We start from the raw sequence: 22,264 nt of genomic DNA, 5'->3' as shown, positions 1-22,264 counted from the left end.
GGTGGTCAAAGAGTTTGGTGGAGCTAATAATGTTTGATGTTTCGGTAAGCTTGCTTTTTGCTGTATAGTGATACATATATGGAAAGAATTTTCAATTTTTATGTAATCGATCGATGTAGTTAGGCATCGTTTGATAACTTTTTATTTCTGTCTTTTCTGCGTTTTATTGTTCTCAAAAACGGAGAAACAACCTAAAAAGTGTTAGATAAAGTTGTTCCGTTCTAAAAACATAAATCAAAATTTATGCCTATTTTCAATTCTATAAATGACTTTGACAAAAATTTTGTCGTTTCTAGAAATGAATTTGAGGGAAGAAAAAAATGTTGTTGTACCCGATAAATCTCTCAACTATTTAAACCTAAAAAGCGGCAACCGAACCCTCTCTCTTTTTTGGGCATCCGATGATACTATTGGGTTTTTAGTGGCATTATGCTGCAAAAAATGTTTCCAGAAACAGGTTTGTCAAACACCAAAATATCTGTTTTTGTTTTTGAAAACGTGAAAAATCATTCTTACTGTTTCTAGACATAGAAACAGCAGAAACGTTATCAAACGGTGTCTCAGATTACTTTCACGGGCAAAGAGTCCAATTAAAACAAGTTCCTCGTTGACCATTTTGGCATTAATGTTAGGTAGTTGGCATCTTCCCACAAATAAAACTTTGTCCACCTCTAGGAGTCAAATTATCCTGTTGTCCTTGTTTTTTGTGGTTGAGACCTTATTTAGGAAAAATGCATTTAAAATGATGTTCCCATTTTTTTCCTATTTTAAATTCTTTTTGTCATTTGTTTTATGAAAGATCCGGGAAAAAAGGGCAAAAGCAAGCATGTCTGTTTTAAACGCATTTTAAACCCGTTTCCCTTTTTTTTTTTTTTCAGTTGACTTGTTTGATACAATGCCTTACTTAATTGACCATTTCTTCTCTTTTGAACTCTGATCGATCTAATTATTTCACTGTTGCAAAGCTGACTCGAAGGGTTATATTTATCATGATCTCACATTCAACTCAAATTTAATGCACGAACCCCAATATTGAGCTACAAACTAATGCATCTACAGAAAAGTGTATCTAAAGTAATGATCTCCAACTCCAACTAAACATGTGATAATATGGGAGTGTGTTGCTATCTTGAAAATAATGGACAACAACGTAGTCAAGTCACATTACTCAATAGCACCTTGGACATCTTTTTTTGGTATGTTATGAATTTAGAATTGATGTTGGATGATATGTCTTGGAACTTAAATTGGGTTATGGGAATATTAATGCATTAATGTTGAATAAAATAGTTGTTTTTAGCATTAGATGCAAGTATTCATGATATAATTGCTCAATTTATTTGAGCGATATTATCATTTTTTTTGGTCCCATTTTTCTGAAATATACACGTTTAAAATTTGTATCGTCCGTCTTCTTCTTTTTTTTCATTCTCTTTTTTTTTTTTCTAACCATTTGTTTGACCGTATTGTTTGCATTTTTTTCACCATTGTCGTTCATTTTTATTTTATTTTTTCCTGTTCCCATTTTGCTAACAATGGTTGAGACTCTAATTCTCCTTTTGAGCTTGTTCTTGGAAATATGGTTGCCTGTTGAGGTTGTATTCATCTTATGCTTTTCTACTCTTCTTTAAGTAAAAGATTTCTACCTATCCAAAAAAAAAATCCCATCTTCCTTTGCACTAGCCAACTCGATCTTGAGACTGACATCCTTGGCTCAGTTGTATCATCACCCCCCCCCCCCCAAACATTCTCTTTCAGCCTTTTATTTTTTTTTTTCTAACCAGGAAAGTGAGTCAATTCATGTCTTCTCGGCACTAGCCAATACGGTTCCAATGTCAAGAGATACATGCTTGGCTAGTTGTGTTATCATTCCCCCCAACTTCTCTTTCAACTTTTTTTTGGACCAAGAAAGTGAATCAATTCCCATCTTCTCGGCACTAGCCAATACGGCTTAGTTGTTGAGAGTTACATCCTTGGCTCATTTGTGTCTTCATTCCTCCATGTTCATGAAACCAGACCTCGTGCAAGACAAATGTATTTTGGAAATGAAAATAATTTTTAAGAATGTCAACCCATAAGGAATCTCTTACCATCATATTCATTGGATATTGAGAGAATGGTCTAAAACTAGTGACGCATAAAATTTTAGACTCAAAGTTAATCAAATTTTTTTATGTATTTCCATGCATGCTTATTTTTTCATATATCTGGGCATATTTATTGGCATTTTACCAAATAAAAAAAAAATTATTAGTAATTGGCATGTACAGTATTGAACTTTTAAAGTCTTCTTCTGCACTTGGTGAAACTCTATTTGAGGTGTCAAAGGGATTTCAATGTCCTGTTTTTTCATATGAACAACTCTTTTTGGGCTGATTTATGTATGAAAATCAAAATAAAGAGTGTAGCTGGTACTTGGATCAGTTAAACCATGTGGACATCCCCAAATGTGCAACCATTTTCGCTTTCCCTTAGGGCCCGTTTGGTATTGTTTCTGTTCCAGAAACGCCGTTTTGTGTCAAAAATGAAAATTTCAGTTTCTGTGTCGAAACGCAGTTTTTAAACGAAAAAATGGTGTTTCAAAATTTTAGATTTTTATCGGGATTTTTTTTTTTTTTTTTTTTTTTTTTTTTTTTTTTTTTTGTAAAATGGAACGAAACTGGGAAGACGGAACTCCAATGGAGTTCCGTCCAATCTCGTTTTTTCAGTTTTTTTTTTCACTTTTTGTTCCAAAAAAACAGAAACGGACCATAAGTGCACCAAACAGAAGATTCCGTTTTTTCGTTCCAATAGAACGAAAAAACTCCAGAAACGTTTTTTTAGAACGATACCAAACGGAGCCTTAGATTTAGATTTTTCTTTTTCCATTGTAATAAAAAATTCAAGTAAAAGATTTCATTGCCATTGGGAACACTTTTTCCTTCTTAGTAGGCAGGCCCTAAGGGGAGTTTAACATACGATCTCTTAATTTTGAGGTGTTGTTCTTTACCAATTGAACTTCCTTTTGGGGTTGTTATTACGGACACTTGATAAGTAGGACAAACATTTCTCTCACGGGTAGCCTCATCCTCTCACTCTCACAGGTGTTTAGTTTAATGCCAAGTGAGGTTTTTATACATCATACAAAATGTGCCTTATCTGAATTTTCATTGTTTCTATAAGAGATCAGAAAATATATTAAAGAAAATAAAAGAAAGAGATAAAAGAAAGAGTACAAGAGTTAATGTTCAGGCATCCCTAAACGAATACAGAGAAACAAAAGGAAAAGAGAGTCCCAACCTTAGGTATTGTCCTCACAAAAAAATTCAATGTAGGAAAAATGAAATCTCAGCCTAGTCATTGCATCTTTCCACAACTTCTCCCTCATATCGGAAGAGAGATCAATCATGGTAGAAAAATAACTTTATGGCTGCATCTTTCGTAAGGAAATCTTTATGGGAGTTGCCTCCTTATAACAGTAAGTTATTTTCCATCAATAGAAGACAAATTGATCTGAATTTATCTTGGTCAAGTATTATTTTTAAAAAAACAAAAAACAAGAAAAAGAATCAATTATGCATCATAAAGAAAAGGTTCAAATTTTCATAACAAATGAAGTGTGACCTAAAATTTTATGAAGTTTAGTTGATCAACTCCAAACCGTTATAAATATAAGTGAAACAATGTAGAATAATGTGAGTTATACGATCAAAGTGAAGTCTAAAACTTTAAGAGTGGTCAATTTTAAAGACCTTCTATACTCAATGCTTTGAAGTAGTCACATCTTCTTTTGCTAAAGGATCATTTATATTAAAAATAAAAACGGAAAAAAGAAAGTATGGACATCAACTGGACAGAGCAAGAAACCTAAACATAAAAACACAAACTAGCCCCACACACCTTTGGCATTGCCATCAGTAGGAGGAACTAGACTACAACAGATAGAAAATCAATCTAAAAACTTAAATCTCGGGCAACCTTGAGCATCGACATGAAGCTCATAAAGAATAGAACCTGTAAATGCAACCATAGAAGACGAAATCCCCAACTTTACCACAGATTTTGCAATAAAATCCATAATTGGATTATCCTCTCTATAGTAGTGAGTTACTTTCCATTCTATGGAAATAAGGGCGGATAGAGTACCATAGTTGCCACACAAACAGGGAACCGCCCCTTTCAAAACCAATAGAATCACATTCAATCCATAGCTTTTGAACATTTATCTCCCTCGCATATTTCATTCTATACATCAATGCCCAACATTCATGTAATACCTCGGCTCCATTAACTTTGGTATAATATTGTCCTCTTTGGCTCCTGGGCCTCAATGCTTTAAAATACATTTGTACCATGTTAAGGAAGTAGGTTATCAACTAACCCAGCAACTTCCTTTAAGTGATGTGGGGCTAAGGTTTTCACACCATCATCAATCTTCCAAACCCCTTGGTACTAAATAGTCTCTTGGTGGAAACCCCTCAATGATCTCTCAGGTGGGTTCAGTACACTTGCCATATCTTGGTGTTACAATTCAACCTCAAAATTGGTTTGAATACCCAAATATTTCCTGAAGGAAAAGATTGTTGTACAAATAATATTATGACATATGTATAGATTTCATTTTAGGCCATTTCAGAGGCCGAATTTCAAAGGGGCATATCTCTCTCATCTGAAGGCCATTTTGGACCATTCAACTGATAGATTCTTCGTTTTTTCAAGCACTATCTCTCTCTGCAAAGAGATTGAGTAGAAGATGAAGTAAAGGTGATCAAAAAATGTGTAGAAGCTCCCCCCCCCCCTTTGTGTTAGTTGCATGAAATGGGGTTTTAACTTCAAGAGAATGGTCTTTAGACTCCATTAATGGAGATATAGCTAAGTGGGTGTGTTTGTGCTGCTATATTGAAAGCCTTGGTGGTAGCCAAGAAAAAGAAAATGGAAGAGAAAATGAGTTTTTCCCTCTCTTTGTGTGTGTTGAATGTCTCTCAAGAAAAGTTTTCTCAAGCCCTATTAATGGAGATTGGTGGTTTTTGTTGAGAATATTACTTCTCCATTAAAGTTGTATTTACAAGGAAGACAAGAATAGGAGAAATAGAGAGAGAAGGAGTGCTTGTGTGTACCATTGTTGAAGCTAAGATGAGCTTCCACAAAGGAGGAAAGAAAAGGAAAAGAAAAGAAAGGAGAGGAAAGGAAAAAGAGGGAAGGAAAAGAAAAGAAAGAGAAGAAAAGAAGAGAGAGTGTTTGTATCACACACTCACTGCCAAAGTGTTTCAGACATAGACAAATTCGAGTTCCATAAGGCACTTGAAGATTCTAATTTCTCCATCGACTTGGGGGAGGTTGAAGGTTCCAGTGGACAATCAGAGTTTTTGGTTTCATCTCCTGAAATGAGTAGGGTTATAAGCTATTCTACACTTTGACCTATGCATTTGATTTAATGTATTTCCATTGTATCCTTAGCTAGGTTATACAACCATAGACCTATGTTATATGAGATTTTATTGTAGGGCATTGATATAAGCTCAACATTATTTTTGTAATTGGTGTTTAGTGGGTGCTAGACATAAGGAACGTGTGTTCCTAAGTAGTTACCACTTCCTAAACCTATTTGTTGTGGGTGCGAAATATCATTCTGAGAAAATAGGTGTGATAACCTAGCCTCTGTACATCAAGGGTGAAAACTCGGAATGTATTCTCATTATTGTGGGTACAGGCAAAATTATCCTTAGATTTTAGATTCTGGATGTTCATATCACATGTGTCCACATAAGGATTGGTTTGATACATATCAACCATATAATGGTGGGTCTGTCCTAATGGGGAATGATACCGTATGCAAGACCATTGGGATAGACACTATCAAAATCAAGATGTTTGATGGGATAGTAAGAATCTTAGCAGATGTGAGACATGTACCAGAATTAAGGAAAAACTTAATATCTTTGGGGGCACTTGACTCAAATGGCTGCAAGTACACAGTAGAAGGTGGAGTTCTCAAAGTTATTAAGGGTGTAATGGTTGTCATAAAGGGACAACTAGCAGGAAACCTATACAGACTCATAGGGAGCACAGTTATAGGTGGAGCATCTATGACTACAGATGCAGTATTTGATACAGATGATACCTATCTGTGGCATATGCGGCTAGGGCGTATGGGAGAAAGAGGATTGATGGAGCTTCATAAAAGGAAAATGTTGAAGGGAGTAAAAACTTGTAAACTGAACTTCTACAAGTATTGTGTGTTCGAAAAACAGTGCAAGGTTAGTTTCAAAACTGCAAAACATAAGAGTAAATGGGTGCTTGATTATGTACACATCGATGTATGGGGTCCTTCAACAACAAAATCTAAAGGCGGGCAGAATACTTCATGACCTTTGTTGATGATTACTCAAGGAAAGTCTGGATCTACTTCATGAAGCATAAATGTGAGGTGTTCACTAAATTTAAGGAATGAAAGACTGAGGTAGAAAGGAAGACATGAAAGAAAATTAAATACTCAAGAACAAATAATGGAGGAGAGTACACATACAAGCCATTTCTAGAATTGTGCAAAGCTGAAGGGATTACACGTCACTTCACGGTTCCAAAGACACCACAGCAAAATGGTGTAGCTAAAAGGATGAACAGAACACTTCTAGAAAGAGCTCGGAGTATGAGGCTGAATGCAGAGTTGAGCAAGAGATTTTGGGCAGAAACAGTGAACATGACATGTTTCTTCATCAATAGGTCTCCATCAAAAGTGATTGATTGTAAAATTCCTTAAGAGGTATGGATAGGAAAACCAGTAGATTATTCTACTATAAAAATATTTGGTTGTCCAGCCAATGCGCATGTTGAGAGTGAGCAACGTTTCAAGTTAGACTCAAAGTCTAAGCAATGTATCTTTCTCGGTTTTAAGAAAGGTGTAAAGGGATTCAAGTTGTGGGATCCAAGTTCACAGAAAGTTATGATTAGCAAAGACGTGTTTGATGAGTCTCATATAGTGAAGTCAAATTACAATTCACAAGCAGTTTATGAAAATAAAGAAGGTTCTACTATGTAGGTGGAGTTAGGTGAGTTAGAAACAACAAGAGAGAATGAGTCATCAAGTGACTTACCAGGACAACAGGAAGCAGTAGAAGTTCCCTATACTGTGACAAAGGATAAAGGGAAGCGTACTCACAAAGCACCTATGAGATACGGGTTTGAGGACATGGTTGCCTATGCCCTCACTAAAGGTACAGGTGATCCATCTTCCTACCATGATGCTTTGAGTGATGAATAGCATGATAAATGGATGACAGCTATGATGAAGGAAATGGAATCTCTACAGAAGAACAAGACTTGGGAGATTGTGGAAGAACCCAAGGAAAGAAAAATCATTAGGTGTAAATGGGTCTTTCGTAAGAAAGAGGCAGCATCTGAGAAGGAGCGTGAAAGGTATAAGGCCAGACGTGTAGCCAAGGGCTAGGCACAGAAGGAGGGGATAGACTACAATGAAATATTTTCTCCGGTGGTGAAACACACTTCGATCAGGGTACTACTTGCTTTGGTGGCCATGTATGATTTAGAGCTTGAACAACTTGATGTGAAAACTGCATCCCTTCATGGTGACTTGGAGGAACAGATTTACATGGAGCAGCCTGAAGGTTTCAAGGTGCAGGGAAAAGAAGACCATGTTTGTCTGCTTAAGAGGTCACTTTATGGCCTTAAGCAATCTCCTAGGCAGTGGTACAAGTGCTTTGATTCCCACATGATGAAGATTGACTACACAAGAAGTGAGTATGATAGTTGTGTTTATTATAAAGTGTCAAGTGATAATTCCATTATTTTGTTGATGCTTTATGTTGATGACATGCTTATTGCTGCAAAGAACAAACATGAGATAGTCTCTTTAAAGTCTTTGTTGAGTGCTGAATTTGAGATGAAGGATCTTGGTGCTGCTAAGAAGATCCTTGGCATGGAAATCCTTAGAGATAAAAATGCAGGTAAACTTTGGGTAGCTCAGAAGAGGTATATTGAAAAGGTGCTAGAGTGTTTCAATATGGAAAAGGCTAAGCTGGTTAGTACTCCGTTAGCTGGCCACTTCAAGTTATCTGAAAGTGAATGCCCTACAACACATGAGGAGGTGGAGTAGATGTCTCAAGTCCCTTATGCTAGCGTAGTTGGGAGTCTCATGTATGCTATGGTTTGTAGCAGGCCGGATTTGTCTCATGCAGTCAATATTGTTAGCAGATACATGAGTAATCCAGGGAAGGAGCATTGGAATGCAATTAAGTGGATCTTCAGATATTTGAGCAAGATTAAAGATATAAGTGTTATATTTAGTGGCAAGGGAAGTTTTACAGAATTGACAGGTTATGTTGATTCTGACTATGCTGGTGATTTAGACAAGAGGAGGTCTACTACAGGGTATGTGTTTACATTGGCTGATGGACCTATATCATGGAGGGCGATGCTTCGGTCTACAATTGCATTGTCCACTACACAGGCAGAGTACATGGTAGCAGTTGAAGCTGCCAAGGAAGGAGTCTGGTTGGCTAGACTGGTTCGTGAGTTGGGGTTGGAGCAAGGAGGTACATTGTTACATTGTGACAGTCAGAGTGCCATACATCTTGCAAAGAATCAGGTGTTTCATGCAAGGACAAAGCATATTGATGTGAGACTTCACAAGATCAGAGAGCTTGTGTTAGAAGGCAGTATTCACTTGAGAAAAATTCATACAGATCTCAATCTTGCAGATATGTTTACAAAGCCAGTTACTACAGGGAAGTTCGAGTCCTGTTTGGACTCGATTAATTTTACTCATTGTTGAAGATGAGGGACGCACCAAACAGGTGCGGGTTTGTACCTCTAATGAGGTACAATTATGAAGACGTCTACAAATTATCTTTACAGAAGGCTCGACAGAATTCAAGCCAAGGTGGAGATTGTTGGTGTATGATGTTTTGTATTTCGTCACAGTTTAATCCAGGGAGTACTGGTGCAACACCTAGACAGGCAGGACGGCGGTCCCGTTAGCCGGTTAGCGGGCCATGGGGGTTACAAGGGGGGGCAGGAGGCCCCCCTGCATAGCAGGGGGTGTAGGGGGTGCAGCCCCTCGCTCAAATTTTTTATTTGAGGGCAATTGTGTACTTTTCGGATTAGGGTTTTTTCGCTATATATTTGTAGCGAGGGTTTCTTTCTCTGTAATGCAAGCAATACTGAGAGGTGTGAGGACGAGCGCTGTAACCCTATTCTCCATTGATAGTGAAGCAGGATCTCATCTCACCGAGGACGTAGGCAACCTTGCCGAACCTCGTAAAATTCGTGTGCATTGTTTGTTTTGTTTTTCCATTATCTTTTGCATCGTTTTAGGGTTGCGTTTCTACATGTGCCGTCTCCGTTGTCCTCTCCATTCCTTGCTTCGTATTCTCCTTCATATTACCTACCACGTCGCTCGTGGAATCTTGGAATTCCCTTGCTTTCTGTTTGGCTGTGTCCTTCGCCCTTTCGGTCCCTTCCTTCACAATATCCTTCACCCTTTCGGACATATTGGATGTCTTCTTCGACATTTCTTCTGCTTCATTTCGATCTTGCTGCGATCCATGCACCACATAACAAGTCATCAACGATAAACAGAAACACTGTAGGATGGAGATAGATTATAGGAGTCTTTTACCTCAGGGTATTTGGAAGAGGAAGAGGCGAAGCAAACCCTTGAGACCTTTTACCGGTCGATGAAACTTGAAGAGAAAGAGAAGGGTTTTGAGGGAAGGACTTGGACACGTTGATGATTAATGCGTTCTTCGCTAGATAGCTCGCTGCCATGGTGATCAAGTGTGGTTTTGGCTTCTGTAAATTTGAAAGTTGAATGCCTTCTGTGTTCTCCCGTCTTGTCCACTGGAATATAATAAGGGTGCCACGGGAAGCAAGTGGCGCCATCACTGCCGGACACGTTCTCTTATTAGAGACACATTGCTAAGGATGAACTCTTTGGTACTTCAACCAGTCAACACATGTTCTTCGAAGTTTCAACGAGAGAGAATGATCCTGCTACGATGTCTAATCAGCACATAGAATTGGAATCGGCACATAGAATTGGAAAAATCACTTTATATCTCGTCCGATTCTGATCACATGGAATCCATTTATTTATTTATTTTTTAAAGACCTCTCATTGATGGTCAATTACATGACAAGGGATTTTATTGAAGCAGCAACCAAGGGGTTTCTTTGCGGGTCTAAGAAGCACATTTGGAAGGATGGACAATTAAGGAGGTGTCATCTAATTCGGAAGATATTCATAGTAAATGACCTAGGAACCATTTCACGGTCTTTGAGCATCTTCCCTCAAATTTTGAATGTTCAAAACCTCTTAAGTAACATTCCTCTTATGCTCAAATCTACGAATAAACTGGTTGTTTTTTGTCCAAGATAGCTCTTACGACCATGAATAAGAGTACCAACTATAACTTTTGTAATCCGAATTATGATACTCCCATGCAATTTCTATAATTTTTTTCCCTTACCATATAAAAGAAAAAAAGAAGGTGGATTCCATATGTGGATCAGGCTGGTCCGTACGAGCATTCTCTTACGAGGATCTAATCTGGACTCATAGCCAAGTAGCTCCAACCCCATTCATAAAATGGAATAATTCATCTTCCCTTTTTCACGCATACCCTCATAGGTTTTATTATTTTAAAAAATATATTTCAAGATTCTATTCTTTGCTGCAACCTAGACAACAATCAAGTTTCATTCATCCAAAAACTATACTGGGTCACGCGACTCATAGCTATTGATAGAGGGAAAGTTTTTGCTATTACTTGGGCTGCAGCGCGCCAAGTAGCTAGCAATAAAAAAAATGGAATAATTCACTTCCCTTTAGGATTCACAAAGACCCTCTTAGGTTATTGTATTTTCGAAAATACAATTTTAGATTCCATTTTTTTTTTGCTGCCATAAGGTGCAGCTACTCGGCTGTAAGCCTACAACCCTAACAACTAAATTTCATTCGTTGATTTGCTCATTTTTCTATGTTATTTTAAAGTGTGAACTTTTTTTCTTTTGGTAAAATTTAAAGCAGAGACTTAAATAGATATATACTTTCACATATCTTCCCCCGTTTCCTCTTTATATATATATTTTTTATATCGAAAAAAGGGTGCTCCATAAGGTAAGCAGTGCCTACGAGATAGTGAGATTTGGATCAAGTCCTCATACGAGAACCATTCTCATTCAAGTGTTTAATCCACACTTGGAATCTACTTGGAATTTACTCAATGAAAAGCCTGTTTTAAGAACAGAGAGATTGAGAGGATTTCACGTGTTCCAAACTCGAACCCACAAGAGCGACAATGAATTTGGGTTAGGTCCTCGTACGAGAACCATTCCTGTACAGCGCCTGATCCACACTTGGAATCCACTTAAAGTGAAAACCTATTGTAAGAAGAGAGAGATTGGGTGGATTTCAAGTGTAGAACAGGCACCATATGAGAATCGTTCTCGTACGAAGACATAATCCGAACTCTACCACAACCATCCTACTCCTCATATGAGAACCATTCTCGTATGGGGTTGATTTGCACAGATGGAATCCACCCAACAACCAATTCTATGGTGGATTCCATTTGTGTTGATCAGCCTGTACGAGAATGGTTATCATAGGAGAATCTGATCCACATTCCAACTTGTGACCTTTACTCTCTAATTGTGAATTCAGATCAAGTTCACATATGAGAATAATTTCGTACATTCCTAATCCGTGGATATAGAATCGATGAAATGAAAAAACGAGAGTGGATTCTGGATCCACGGACCAGTACGAGATTGTTGTCGTACGTTAAACCTGATCCGCCTTCTTTTATTATAGGGAAAATATATGCAGTTTAAAAGACACGCATTCAAAATCATATCTTCCCGCTCTTCCATGGAGAAGAGAGAACTGTGAGATTTGTAAAACATTTCACGAAGGTCAAGGACTCAACTCGAGGAAGGAAGAAGTACATGGCGGTCATTTGCAGGTATCATTTTAGTCAACGTCCACCATTTGCTCTGCCTTGTCATCTTCGTCTTCTCTTCTTTCGTGAAATTACAGAATGGATTACTGAAACGCTCGTCATTTTCTCAGGGATTCGGAAGACAATGCCTCTGCCAACGATCCCCTCTTGCAATGGCTATGGTACCTCTTTATCCCTCTCTCCCTCACAGTGTCCACAAATCTAGGTCTTAGTTTTCATTTTTCTTGATCCAGGTCAATCAAGAAGGAACTTGAGGGTTTAACCTCAAGTGTTGACTCGGTTTCTCAATTTGAAACCCTTCTTAAGGACTGCATACTCAAATTCAAGGATGATAATCGGTACAGGAATGATGTCCGATTTCTAAAGATATGGTTTTTATATGTAAATCCTCCAATCTAGAAAATTTCTTCTTCTTTCCCTTATCCTTAAGCTATTTGTCTATGAAATTCATGCTATAATAATCTGCTAAGCGATTTTTAACGCAGGTTGATGCTGTTGAAGACTTTGAAAGCGTTTTCAAAATGATGGAGGATAGTAGGATTTGTCTCACCTATTCTCTACGCTATGAATCTTCTGCCCTGTTTCTGGAATCAAAGGGGAAGCTGTTGGATGCCCTTGAAATTTACCGAATGGGCATTTCTAGGTTAATTTCTTTTCAGGTTTGTTTTTTCGGTGGTACCTTATTTTTGTCTATAACGTTTTCAATGCTATTCTGGTACTAGGAATGCTGAACCTCTTGAGAGGCTAAAGAAAGCGGAGAAATTATTCATTAGCAGAATGTCTGCCATAGTGGATGCCTGTTCGCTTAAGGAGGTATGCTAAAATTGATCTTTGTACCAGGGAATCAAATATGTTTTTTGTGCGGAACTAATTGATTTTCATTTGTAAATTATTTTATTTCTTTATATGCAGTCGACTAGTAAGTCTGCTATTTGTTTTCTTGTCCAATCCACATTGTACTTGTAATTCCAATTGATTGCCATGACATGAATTTATGAAGCCCTCCGAGATGTTGAACTTTTCTGTAGTTAAATTTCCATTTCATGGACATGTGAAAGTATGAACTACTGTTATGTGGCTCTTGGCTCTCCTTTTTCATTTGATAGTCTTTTTAAGGCAACTGCTGTTACCATGGTTGTGTAACAGATGATGTGTTTATATGTTCCCTTTGTAAGGGATTAAAAGCAAGGCAAAAAATAAAAAAATTTCAAGGATATAATGTTACATTGAAAGAACTTTTAGATGAACATTGTTTCATTGATGAAGGTAGTAGAAACTGAAAGACATTTTTTGACATAAGCCAACATAAAATAGCTGAACCATTTTCAGTTGCTAAGAATTGACTCCTAATTTGAAGCACCTTCAGCCACATTATTAACATGAAAAACAGATACTTGCAATGATCTCCACTTTAATTTCACCTAGGTAACGACTTTTGGACCTCTTTTTCACTTGTTCAGGACAACTAACGTAGTCCTTTACCATTACTATAGAAAATTTATCAGACTGGTGAAATGGAATAGTAGAATTTGATCCTATTGTTTTTCTCCAACTGTTTTCTCCATAAAGTCTGCCCATAGTTTGCTAAAATATTTTTTTGGTTCTTTCTCTATGGAGATTGAGGCTCACGGAACTGGTTGGGAAACTCATCCAAAGACTTGTAATAACTATGTCATCTGAAACCATTGTTGCAGATAGGATGCAAGAGAATGTATACTGATTTTGTTTATGTAATGAAATATATTTCAGGAAGAACATGTCAACAAGCTTTCACCGGTCCAACTCTTGTAGGTGTGCACTGTGAACGGACTTTGAAAAGGAATTAGTGGAACAAAAAATAACCTGCCACAATCTGCTCCTTTCCATCTCTTATAGTTTTGGTGATTGTTTACACAATGATAGATTTCCAGTTTAGAGGACTCTAGACCAATCGTCAAGAGTTATATTATTCAGGTAGTGTTTTAAGCCAAACACCAATCAATAAGTTATTTTACATGTGGAACATCATAATATCATACGTAGGACAATGACTTCTGTGATGTATACCTGAAAGAAATTGCGATGAGCCTTTATAAATTCTCTAGCTGTTCATGATTGTATAAATCAGTCAGTTTTGAAATAAAACCAATGTGATGATCTTAACTTATCAGTACTAAAACATTTGATTTGAATCATTTAAAATATCTGTGTGAAATGTTTGGTGGTTTGTTAGTTCTGTTTCTGACTGTTTTCACATAAATGATTGCCTATCATGCTGTTGCTTTTTTGTGAGGGATGAGATGATTGATCCTGTAGAGTTCCTTTTGTAGATTGATTGCAGGGAATCTGTTAATCCTGGTAAGAGTTCCATAAATCCATGGTCAATCTCCACCATCAAAAGTCTACTGATGAAGATGAAGAAGCAGATATTGAAGTACAACGTGAGATAAGTTACTGATATTTCTGGATGGTTTCTCTTTTTTAACCTCTAATTTTAACCATGTTCTGGCGATTTTCCAGGGATACCATTTAAGTGCTAAAAGTTATTCGGGAAAAGTTCCATTATCTTCTTTGCAAAGAAATAAGATCATTGAGTTAGGTAATATTCTTAATGTGCTAACAATTTCCATTCTACTACTGGTTTATTTTTTATTTTTTCCATGTCTCACCCTGTGCTTTGTTTCCAATTAAAAATCAGTGTTTTCCATTCTACTACTGGTTTATTTATTTTTTCCCATGTCTCATGCTGTGCTTTGTTTCCAATTAAAAATCAGTGTTAAGTTTCCTCTTAATATACACATTTTGACTGTGTTTGATAAGACCATTGAGATAAGAATGGGGGTAGTCCAGTTTCAACGGGCAAAACAATCAACTGTAATTTGGAAAAATTGGTCAGGGGTACTTTCCTTTTTCTCCTTTTAATTTGAGGCAAAATTTCTTCTCCCTATATATTCTTCTTCAATATCTTATCATTCTCATTTAAGAAAACTTAATTTATTTTTGTTACTATGAATCTCTGAAGGTAATGTATCTTTTGTGAATTTTCAGTTGCAATAAATTTAGTTATATGGCTTACAACTTACAAAGACTGTCTTACTAGGTTGGAGTAGGACATCACCACTGAAGTGAGATGTACTAATTTAAATTACTTATATTATCCATACTCCAAATATTTTAGTAGATTATTATCCTTGTTGCTTTCTATCTAGTGTTTCTCTTGCCTCATTGCTACTTGTTAGATTTGATTTGCAGCTATTACCGTTCCAGCCATAGCTTAATTTTGCATTGGTCATCTAGGTTTTATATTCCATTACAACTTAACCTTTGTTGCTGTAATCTCTTCCAACTTGAAAGTGATTGAGTGATTAATCCTTTCTTAAGGAGCTGGACATATGGGATATAAACATCATACTTTCCTGAAGTTTGGTTTTCTTTGTTTATTATACCATACCGAAAGGCACTTTTGTTTATTACACCATACAGTTGCCTCAATGGGAGTGAAACTCTCTCTCCCTCCCTTCCTCAAAAATGCTTTTCATTTCCCTCGGAATAAATACTTCGCAAAATTCGTTCAAGTCCATAGAGGGTTGCAAAAAACTATTGAATCATGGAAACATTTTCTATCAAACAAAAAATAGACAAATAATGTAAACATTGAGGGTGAATTTGTTTTAGCTTATTTTTGGGATATGGGGAGGCTCTTTTGAAGAAAAAAAAAATGAAAGAGAATATATTTCATTAAGTTGTGTTTGGTTGTCAAGAAAGAAGTAAAAACATAAATCAAAAGAAAATAAAATTTCTTGTTGTTTGGTTGTAAGGGAAAGAAAAGAAAATAATAAGAAGTTAAATAAAAAAGGCAAGAGAGAGAGAGAGAGAGAGAGAGAGAGAGAGAGAGAGAGAGAGAGAGAGAGAGAGAGAGAGAGAGAGAGAGAGCCCTCTCCCTTTAATTTCTTTGTTTCAATGGCAGTTGTCACAAGAGTGCATGTGTTGGTATTGTTGTCAACACCAGAGTTGTCAAGGTGGTGAAGGGGTGCCTAAGCGCTTAAGCAATAAGGCACCTACCTAGGTGTTGACTATGTATGCGACCAAGGAAACCTGGTGTTTTTTCTCTCCCTCTTTTTTAACATTATTTAGTATGCTACATATGCCTTATGTCATAAAAAATCAACATTAAGCCACATCAAGTCATAAAAAATAATATTAAACCACATCGAATTATAAAAAATCACCATTAATTCATATCAAGTCATAAAAAATCAACATCTAGAGAAATGTTCTTGTTCTCTAAGAAGTTTGGTTAGGCAAATGATTTCATTTTTATATGAGACCTTTTGTATTAAGTAGAGCACAACCAACTTTCTAACAAATCCAAGATTGTTTAAATCCGAGTTGTATTGACAAAGTTATGTTCTAGTCAAACTTAATTTAGGTGCATGAGTGTTGTTAAAAATTGCTTGAATGAAAATATATTTATGGACATCAAAACAAAAGATTATTTTACTGCACTTTTGGTTTTTAGCAATGTTTTACCATGATAAGATTTACAAAATTTTTAAAATTGAGAAAAACAAGCAATTGAAAGTTGACAATCACCCCTTTAATAAAAAAATCTAGTTTTTGTTTTTGAATTGGGGGGGTTGAGTTTATATCTTTTTGGAATATATCTTTTAACTTTTTTATTGGATTCAAATAGGGGTTGCTTGTTTATTTATGAATAATATTTCCCAGAAAACCTTTTGGATGCCTAGGTGTTGCCTTGATAACTATAGTCATGGTTAACACACTCACATAATGCAGTTATCAATGACATGTTAGTGGCAGTGATGTGTATAGCTGGGTAGTTGCATATAGGCCAACATAGAGGGGGCAGTGGCATGGCAATGCTGGCAGAGACAGTATAGTGTTGGTAGTTGTTAGAATGATTTAGAAGAATTTCTTGGAGAGTTGGCAGCATCTGTGATATGACACTAGTGATTGAGCAGTGTTGGATGTGTTAGATAAGTACCAGGCAAAGCAAGGAGTGACATGACACTCAGGGTCAACATGACAGTGATTATGCGCATAATTGTCATGGTGCTAAGGCGAACCAAATTGATGGAGGGCTGTTTAAACGCTTAAGCGACAAGTTGCCTACCTAGGCATTGCCAAGGCGCTTAAGTCGTCCAAGTGTTATTTTTTATTTTTCCTATTTTCTAACATTATACCTTGTATTATGAAAAATAAATATTAAGCCACATCAAGTCATTAAGCCACATCTAGCACAACATTCTTAGTAAAAGATCATTAGCCCTTCCTCTATCTCCTTTATCATGTCTTCCCTCCATCTCTTCGAATCCCTATATAGGCTTTGAATCAGTCTTCTCAAGTCCATCCTCTTTCTTTCTAGTGTTTCTATCCCCTGTCAATCTTGGCTCCTTGATCTCACTGGTTTTTCCCTTGGGTCCCTTTCCTGTTAAATATCTTGACCTTCCTCTTATTTCCACTAGGCTGTTTGCCCATTATTGCTCTCCAATTCTTGATCTCCTGAGGAAAAGACTCCATCTTTGGAAAGGTAAGCTTCTATCTTACGTTGGCCACTTGGTCATCATCAGATTAGTGCTGCAATCCATGTACCTTTACTAGTCTGGTGCCCTTCTTCTCCCCGCCATCACCTGTGATTCCATTAACTACATTCTGTGTTCCTTCTTTTGGAAAGGAATTATTCCTCTGCCCAATGAGTTGGGCTAGAGTCTGCCTTCCCAAATCTGAAGGCAGCTTGGGCCTGAGAAAGATCAAAGATGTCAACACTACTAACATTCTCAAGCTCATCTGGAAGATTGTCTCCAAACAACATAGCAACTGGGTCTCCTGGGTCTACTCCTCTCCCCTTAGAAATGATTCCTTTGGACTATCTCCCCTTATACTGATGCCCCCTGGATCTTGTGTAACATTCTTAGCAAAACCTTGTGCTATCTCTTACTCCATTAACAATGGCTCCTTTACCTCTCTTTGGCTAGATCCTTGGCATTCTTCTTTCCTTTATCACCCCTTGTATCCTCTACTCTTTAGGCCTTCCCAGATGCGCTTCAATGGCTTCCATCATCTCTTTTGGCAAGTAGTCCCCTCCCTTGTCTCTCCCTCTTATTGATCTCTAGTCCTCCCTTCCCCATTTCCCCTGGTCACCAGGGAAGAGACGATCAGATCACCTGGCTTCTCTCCTCTATTGGCTAGTTCACATTAGCCTCTGCTTGGAATCACATTCCTCCTTTGGTTCCACTTTTCCTTGGAACAAAATCATTTGGTTCAAAGGTCACATTCCCTCCATAGCTCTACTACTTGGTGCACCCTCTCCAACTGCCTTCTCACGTAGTTATTCCTCATCTACCGACACATTCTAGTCTCTCCCTCCTGTTGTCTTTGTTGGAACGATGTTCAAGATCCTGATTATCTTTTTCTCTCCTACCCGTCTCCTCCGTAGTCTGGAAAAGGGTCCCCAGTACCTGTTGGCCTTCCCGTGGACTCCTCTCCTTGAGTAGAGAATGGATCTGGGTAGATATAACTTATGATGGCTCCTCCATTTGCGACACTGTCAGGAAACTGGCTGTTTGTGCAACATCAACCATCTCTGGCTAGAGCGAAGTCTTCGTAGATGGACTTCCAAATCTCGTTCTTTTGATAAGATTTGGATTGCCATCTACTTTGATGTGAGCTTCAAGCTTGCCTATCTTTGGTAGAGTGTGCTCTATGACACCCTAAGGAACATGCTTATTCTTATCTCTTAGGTTCTCCCTCTCACTATCGTATCCCCCCTATTTTGTTCCCCTTTTGATGTATCCCCCTTGATTATCTTTGTTGCTGGGGTTATCCCTTAGTTCTTTTGTTGTGCCTTCCATCCTTTTGAGGTTTTAGGCTTGGTCCCCTTCCTCCCATCTTTTCCCCTTGTACATTTTCTCCTCTGTTTGATATTGAGTTTATTTATTTATAAAAAAAATTACCAAAAATCAGTATTAAGTCACATTGAGTCATAAAAAATCAACATTTAGAGAAATGTTCTTGTTCTCTAATAAGTTTGACTATCAAATAATTTTATTTTTATACGAGACTTTTTGTATTAGGTGGAGCACAAAACCAGCTTTCCAACAAGTCTTAAGATAATTTAAGTCTAAGTCATAATAACAAAGTTATGTTCCGATCATACTTATTTTAAATGCGTGACTGCTGTTAAAATCGCTTGAATGAAAATAATTTATGCACATCAAAATAAAAGATTATTTACCATACTTTCGGTTTTTAGCAATGTTTTTACCATGATAAGATTTATAAAATTTAAATTTAGAAAAACCCATGCATATGAAAGTTAAAAATCACCCTTACAACTAAAGAATTATTTTTGCTCTTGGATTGGTGGGTTGGATTTTTATCCTTTTGGAATTTGATTTTTAAGCTATTTTTAATGGATTCAAATAGGGGTTGTTTGCTTATTTATGATTAATATTTGTATTACTTCAATTATATTTGACATAAATAATTGTTGTGCCTTGTAGTAAGTTGACAATGCAAATAAGGAGATAGTCGCTTGTACAACTAGACTCCTTGACAACTATGAATCTATGTTTCGGGCTTAGTTGACAATGTCTAGGAAGCATTGAGTATTTCTAGATTGTTAATAGCCAAATTAGGGCAGAATACTTGATGAGATCACTTAAGCCTTTATTTATGATAAGCAAAGAAAAAGGAAAATTACAAGTATGCCTCCTTCCACCGCCCCTCACTAATTAGGGTCGGTGGAAAGGGGAAAAGCCTAGAATGCCCCTGCAACATTAATTAAAGGGTAATTTACAGCTCCACCCCCTGAAGAATGCCAATATTAGAGGGACACCCCCTCTCTTTCACCAAATTGGACTCGGACCCCTTGTCGTCAGTCACTGTTAAGTCAAGAGGTAAAATGACCGTTATACCCTTTTCACTAAAACTTATTTTAACCCAATTCCTCTTCACCCCTACCTATTCTCACCTTCACCGAGATATCAAGCGCAGAGAGAGAGAGGAGAGAGACGGACGGTTCCGAGGGTCATGAGATGCCTTGTAAGCATATCTACCATTCTAATTGCATCCTACCTTGGCTTTATCTTTGGAATTCTTGCCCCGTTTACCGCCACGAATTGCCTACAGATGTCTGTGGCAGAAACTCAATCGAGACTGATGGAAGCCCGGGTGGCCAATCTCCGGCGGTAGCTGATGAAGAAACGGTGGGGTTGGCTATATGGAGGCTACCTGGTGGTGGGTTTTCAGTTGGGAGGTTTTCTGGGGGTAGACGAGCGGCTGAACGTGAGCTTCCCGTTGTTTTTCAAGAGATGGATGGTGGGTTCATTTCTGGCAGGGCTCCAAGGAGGATTCCATGTTGCTATAATAGTTTCAGATATTGTACAGCTCAGCAACTCAGTAAATCTTTGCAATTGATCCAAACTTACATTGGCACAAATCAAATTTTAAGGTACTGTAATAACACCCTATGATATCTCTTTCGTACTAGGCCACACGATTAGGTAAAGACAAGTAGACGATTACTTGAAAACAAACAAGTAGCCAACAAGAAAACCATTTCTTGATGAGTGATTGAAAAAAGAAGTAGCAAGCCTGGCTTTATTTCTTTTCTGAACTATCTGTATCTCTTCATCTTGTTTCATGCCCTGCAAATTTAACAACAAACCCACCAAAAAGAAAAAGAATGTTACAGAAAGTGATTACATTAAGAAAAGCATGTAACAATCTTTTTGGATTTTTCCAGAGGAACAGAAGAAAGACTTCTCAAAGAAGACTCTTGAGAGAGAGAGAGAGAGAGAGAGAGAGAGAGAGAAGGGAAGTAAGGCATATGGACCCGCTTGAATGTGAACTCCTCAGGCGCATTAGAGTCTTCAACTCTCTCCGACATCGATTCAAGCACAAAGGGGTTTTGCCTTGTCACCACAAGGTCTGTCGGTCGCCGCTGCTATGACCGATCGCCATTGTCGCTGCTATGACCGATCGCCATCGCCGATGGAATGGGGTCTTGAAATGGGGACCAAATTGATAGATTTTAGGTGAAAGAAATAGTAACTTATTATAAGGGTATTTTAGGCACTTCATATTTAATAAGGGTATTTTGGTATTTAAAATAAAATATTATTGCTGACATCAGCATATAAGGTATATTCCTTAACAGTGACTGAGGGTAGGGGGTCTGAGTCTAATTTGGTGAAACAGAGGGGGTGTTCTTATAATTATGACATTCTCCAGGGGGTGGCATTGTAAATTACCCTTAATTAAATGATTCAACACTCCCCCCTTAAGTTGGCTTATAGATATCACATCTGCCCAACTTCACTAAACAATGATGAAACATTTTCCTACTAACCCCTTAGTAGACACATCAGCTAGTTGATCACCAGACTTCACAAAGGGAACACAAATCAAACCAACATCTAACTTCTCTTTGATGAAGTGTTTGTCGATTTCCATATGTTTGGTACGGTCATATTGTATTATATTATGAGCGATATTGATAGCAACTTTGATATCACAGTAGAGCATCATTGGAAGACAAACAAGTACACTAATATCATCTAATAGTGTGCATAACCAAGGATTAAAGTATCGGTATCGATCGTCGTATCAGTCGGCCAAAATTAAGATACGTATCAGAGGGTATCGTATCGTATCTGAGATACGCTAAAGATACACACATAAATGGATAGGAAACATTTTTTTAAAATTTTTCATAAAGAATTTGTTAAAAAAAGTTATTGATAACATGTATTATGCATAAACACTAAATTGAGGGTATTGCACTAAGAATTCAAGGTTTGTAGTTGCCCCATAAATGTAAAATCCTTGTTCTCAACCTTGATTTGAACTTAGTTAGAGAGAAATATGGCTAGCAGCAACTTTGGAACAAAAACGCCTCAAAAAATCGTGTTTTTTTGAAAAATTACCTATCATGGCCATTATATGATAGTAGCGCACTGTATCGGTATATATCGATACTCACCGATACATGTTGATCGATACATACTGATACTCACCGATACGTACCGATATATACCAAAACGTACATTTCACCTCGATTTTATATTTTCCATAGAGTCGTATCGGTGCATATTGTATCGTATCGATGTGTATCGGTGGTGTATTGATGCATATCAATATTTATTGTAGAATATATATCGATACGAAAGGATTTAAAAATTTTCATGTATCGTATCGGTCAGCTAAATTTAAGATACGTATCGGAGGCTATCGTATTGGTATCGGAGATACTTTAAACCATGTGCAAAACCACAACACCACAAATTCCTTGTGCTATAGCA

At 37.3% G+C, this 22,264-nt stretch overlaps 2 protein-coding genes across 3 annotated transcripts; one reads left to right on the top strand and one right to left on the bottom strand.

The window, feature by feature from the left end:
* Positions 1 to 9,308: 9,308 nt before the first annotated feature.
* On the bottom strand, positions 9,309 to 9,879 carry LOC122086863. The gene is made up of 2 exons (XM_042655797.1): positions 9,682 to 9,879; positions 9,309 to 9,581 (listed from the first exon to the last, which is right to left on the bottom strand). The coding sequence occupies exons 1-2, from the start codon at positions 9,877 to 9,879 to the stop codon at positions 9,309 to 9,311; spliced, it is 471 nt and encodes a 156-aa protein (XP_042511731.1).
* A 1,959-nt stretch (positions 9,880 to 11,838) lies between these two features.
* On the top strand, positions 11,839 to 15,655 carry LOC122085375 (mitotic checkpoint serine/threonine-protein kinase BUB1-like). 2 transcript variants are annotated; one of them, XM_042653768.1, is made up of 7 exons: positions 11,839 to 11,963; positions 12,071 to 12,121; positions 12,194 to 12,341; positions 12,446 to 12,603; positions 12,683 to 12,773; positions 14,270 to 14,380; positions 14,460 to 15,655. In XM_042653768.1, the coding sequence occupies exons 1-7, from the start codon at positions 11,947 to 11,949 to the stop codon at positions 14,628 to 14,630; spliced, it is 747 nt and encodes a 248-aa protein (XP_042509702.1). In that variant the 5' UTR covers positions 11,839 to 11,946; the 3' UTR covers positions 14,631 to 15,655. The 2 variants fall into 2 exon arrangements, with proteins under 2 accessions (XP_042509702.1, XP_042509703.1); XM_042653769.1 differs by lacking the exons at positions 14,270 to 14,380; positions 14,460 to 15,655 and adding an exon at positions 13,710 to 13,897.
* Positions 15,656 to 22,264: the final 6,609 nt, after the last annotated feature.

The sequence above is a fragment of the Macadamia integrifolia genome, chromosome 8 (assembly GCF_013358625.1).
Source record: "Macadamia integrifolia cultivar HAES 741 chromosome 8, SCU_Mint_v3, whole genome shotgun sequence".
Lineage (NCBI taxonomy): Eukaryota > Viridiplantae > Streptophyta > Magnoliopsida > Proteales > Proteaceae > Macadamia > Macadamia integrifolia.
This window is presented reverse-complemented; position numbering and strand designations above follow the sequence as displayed.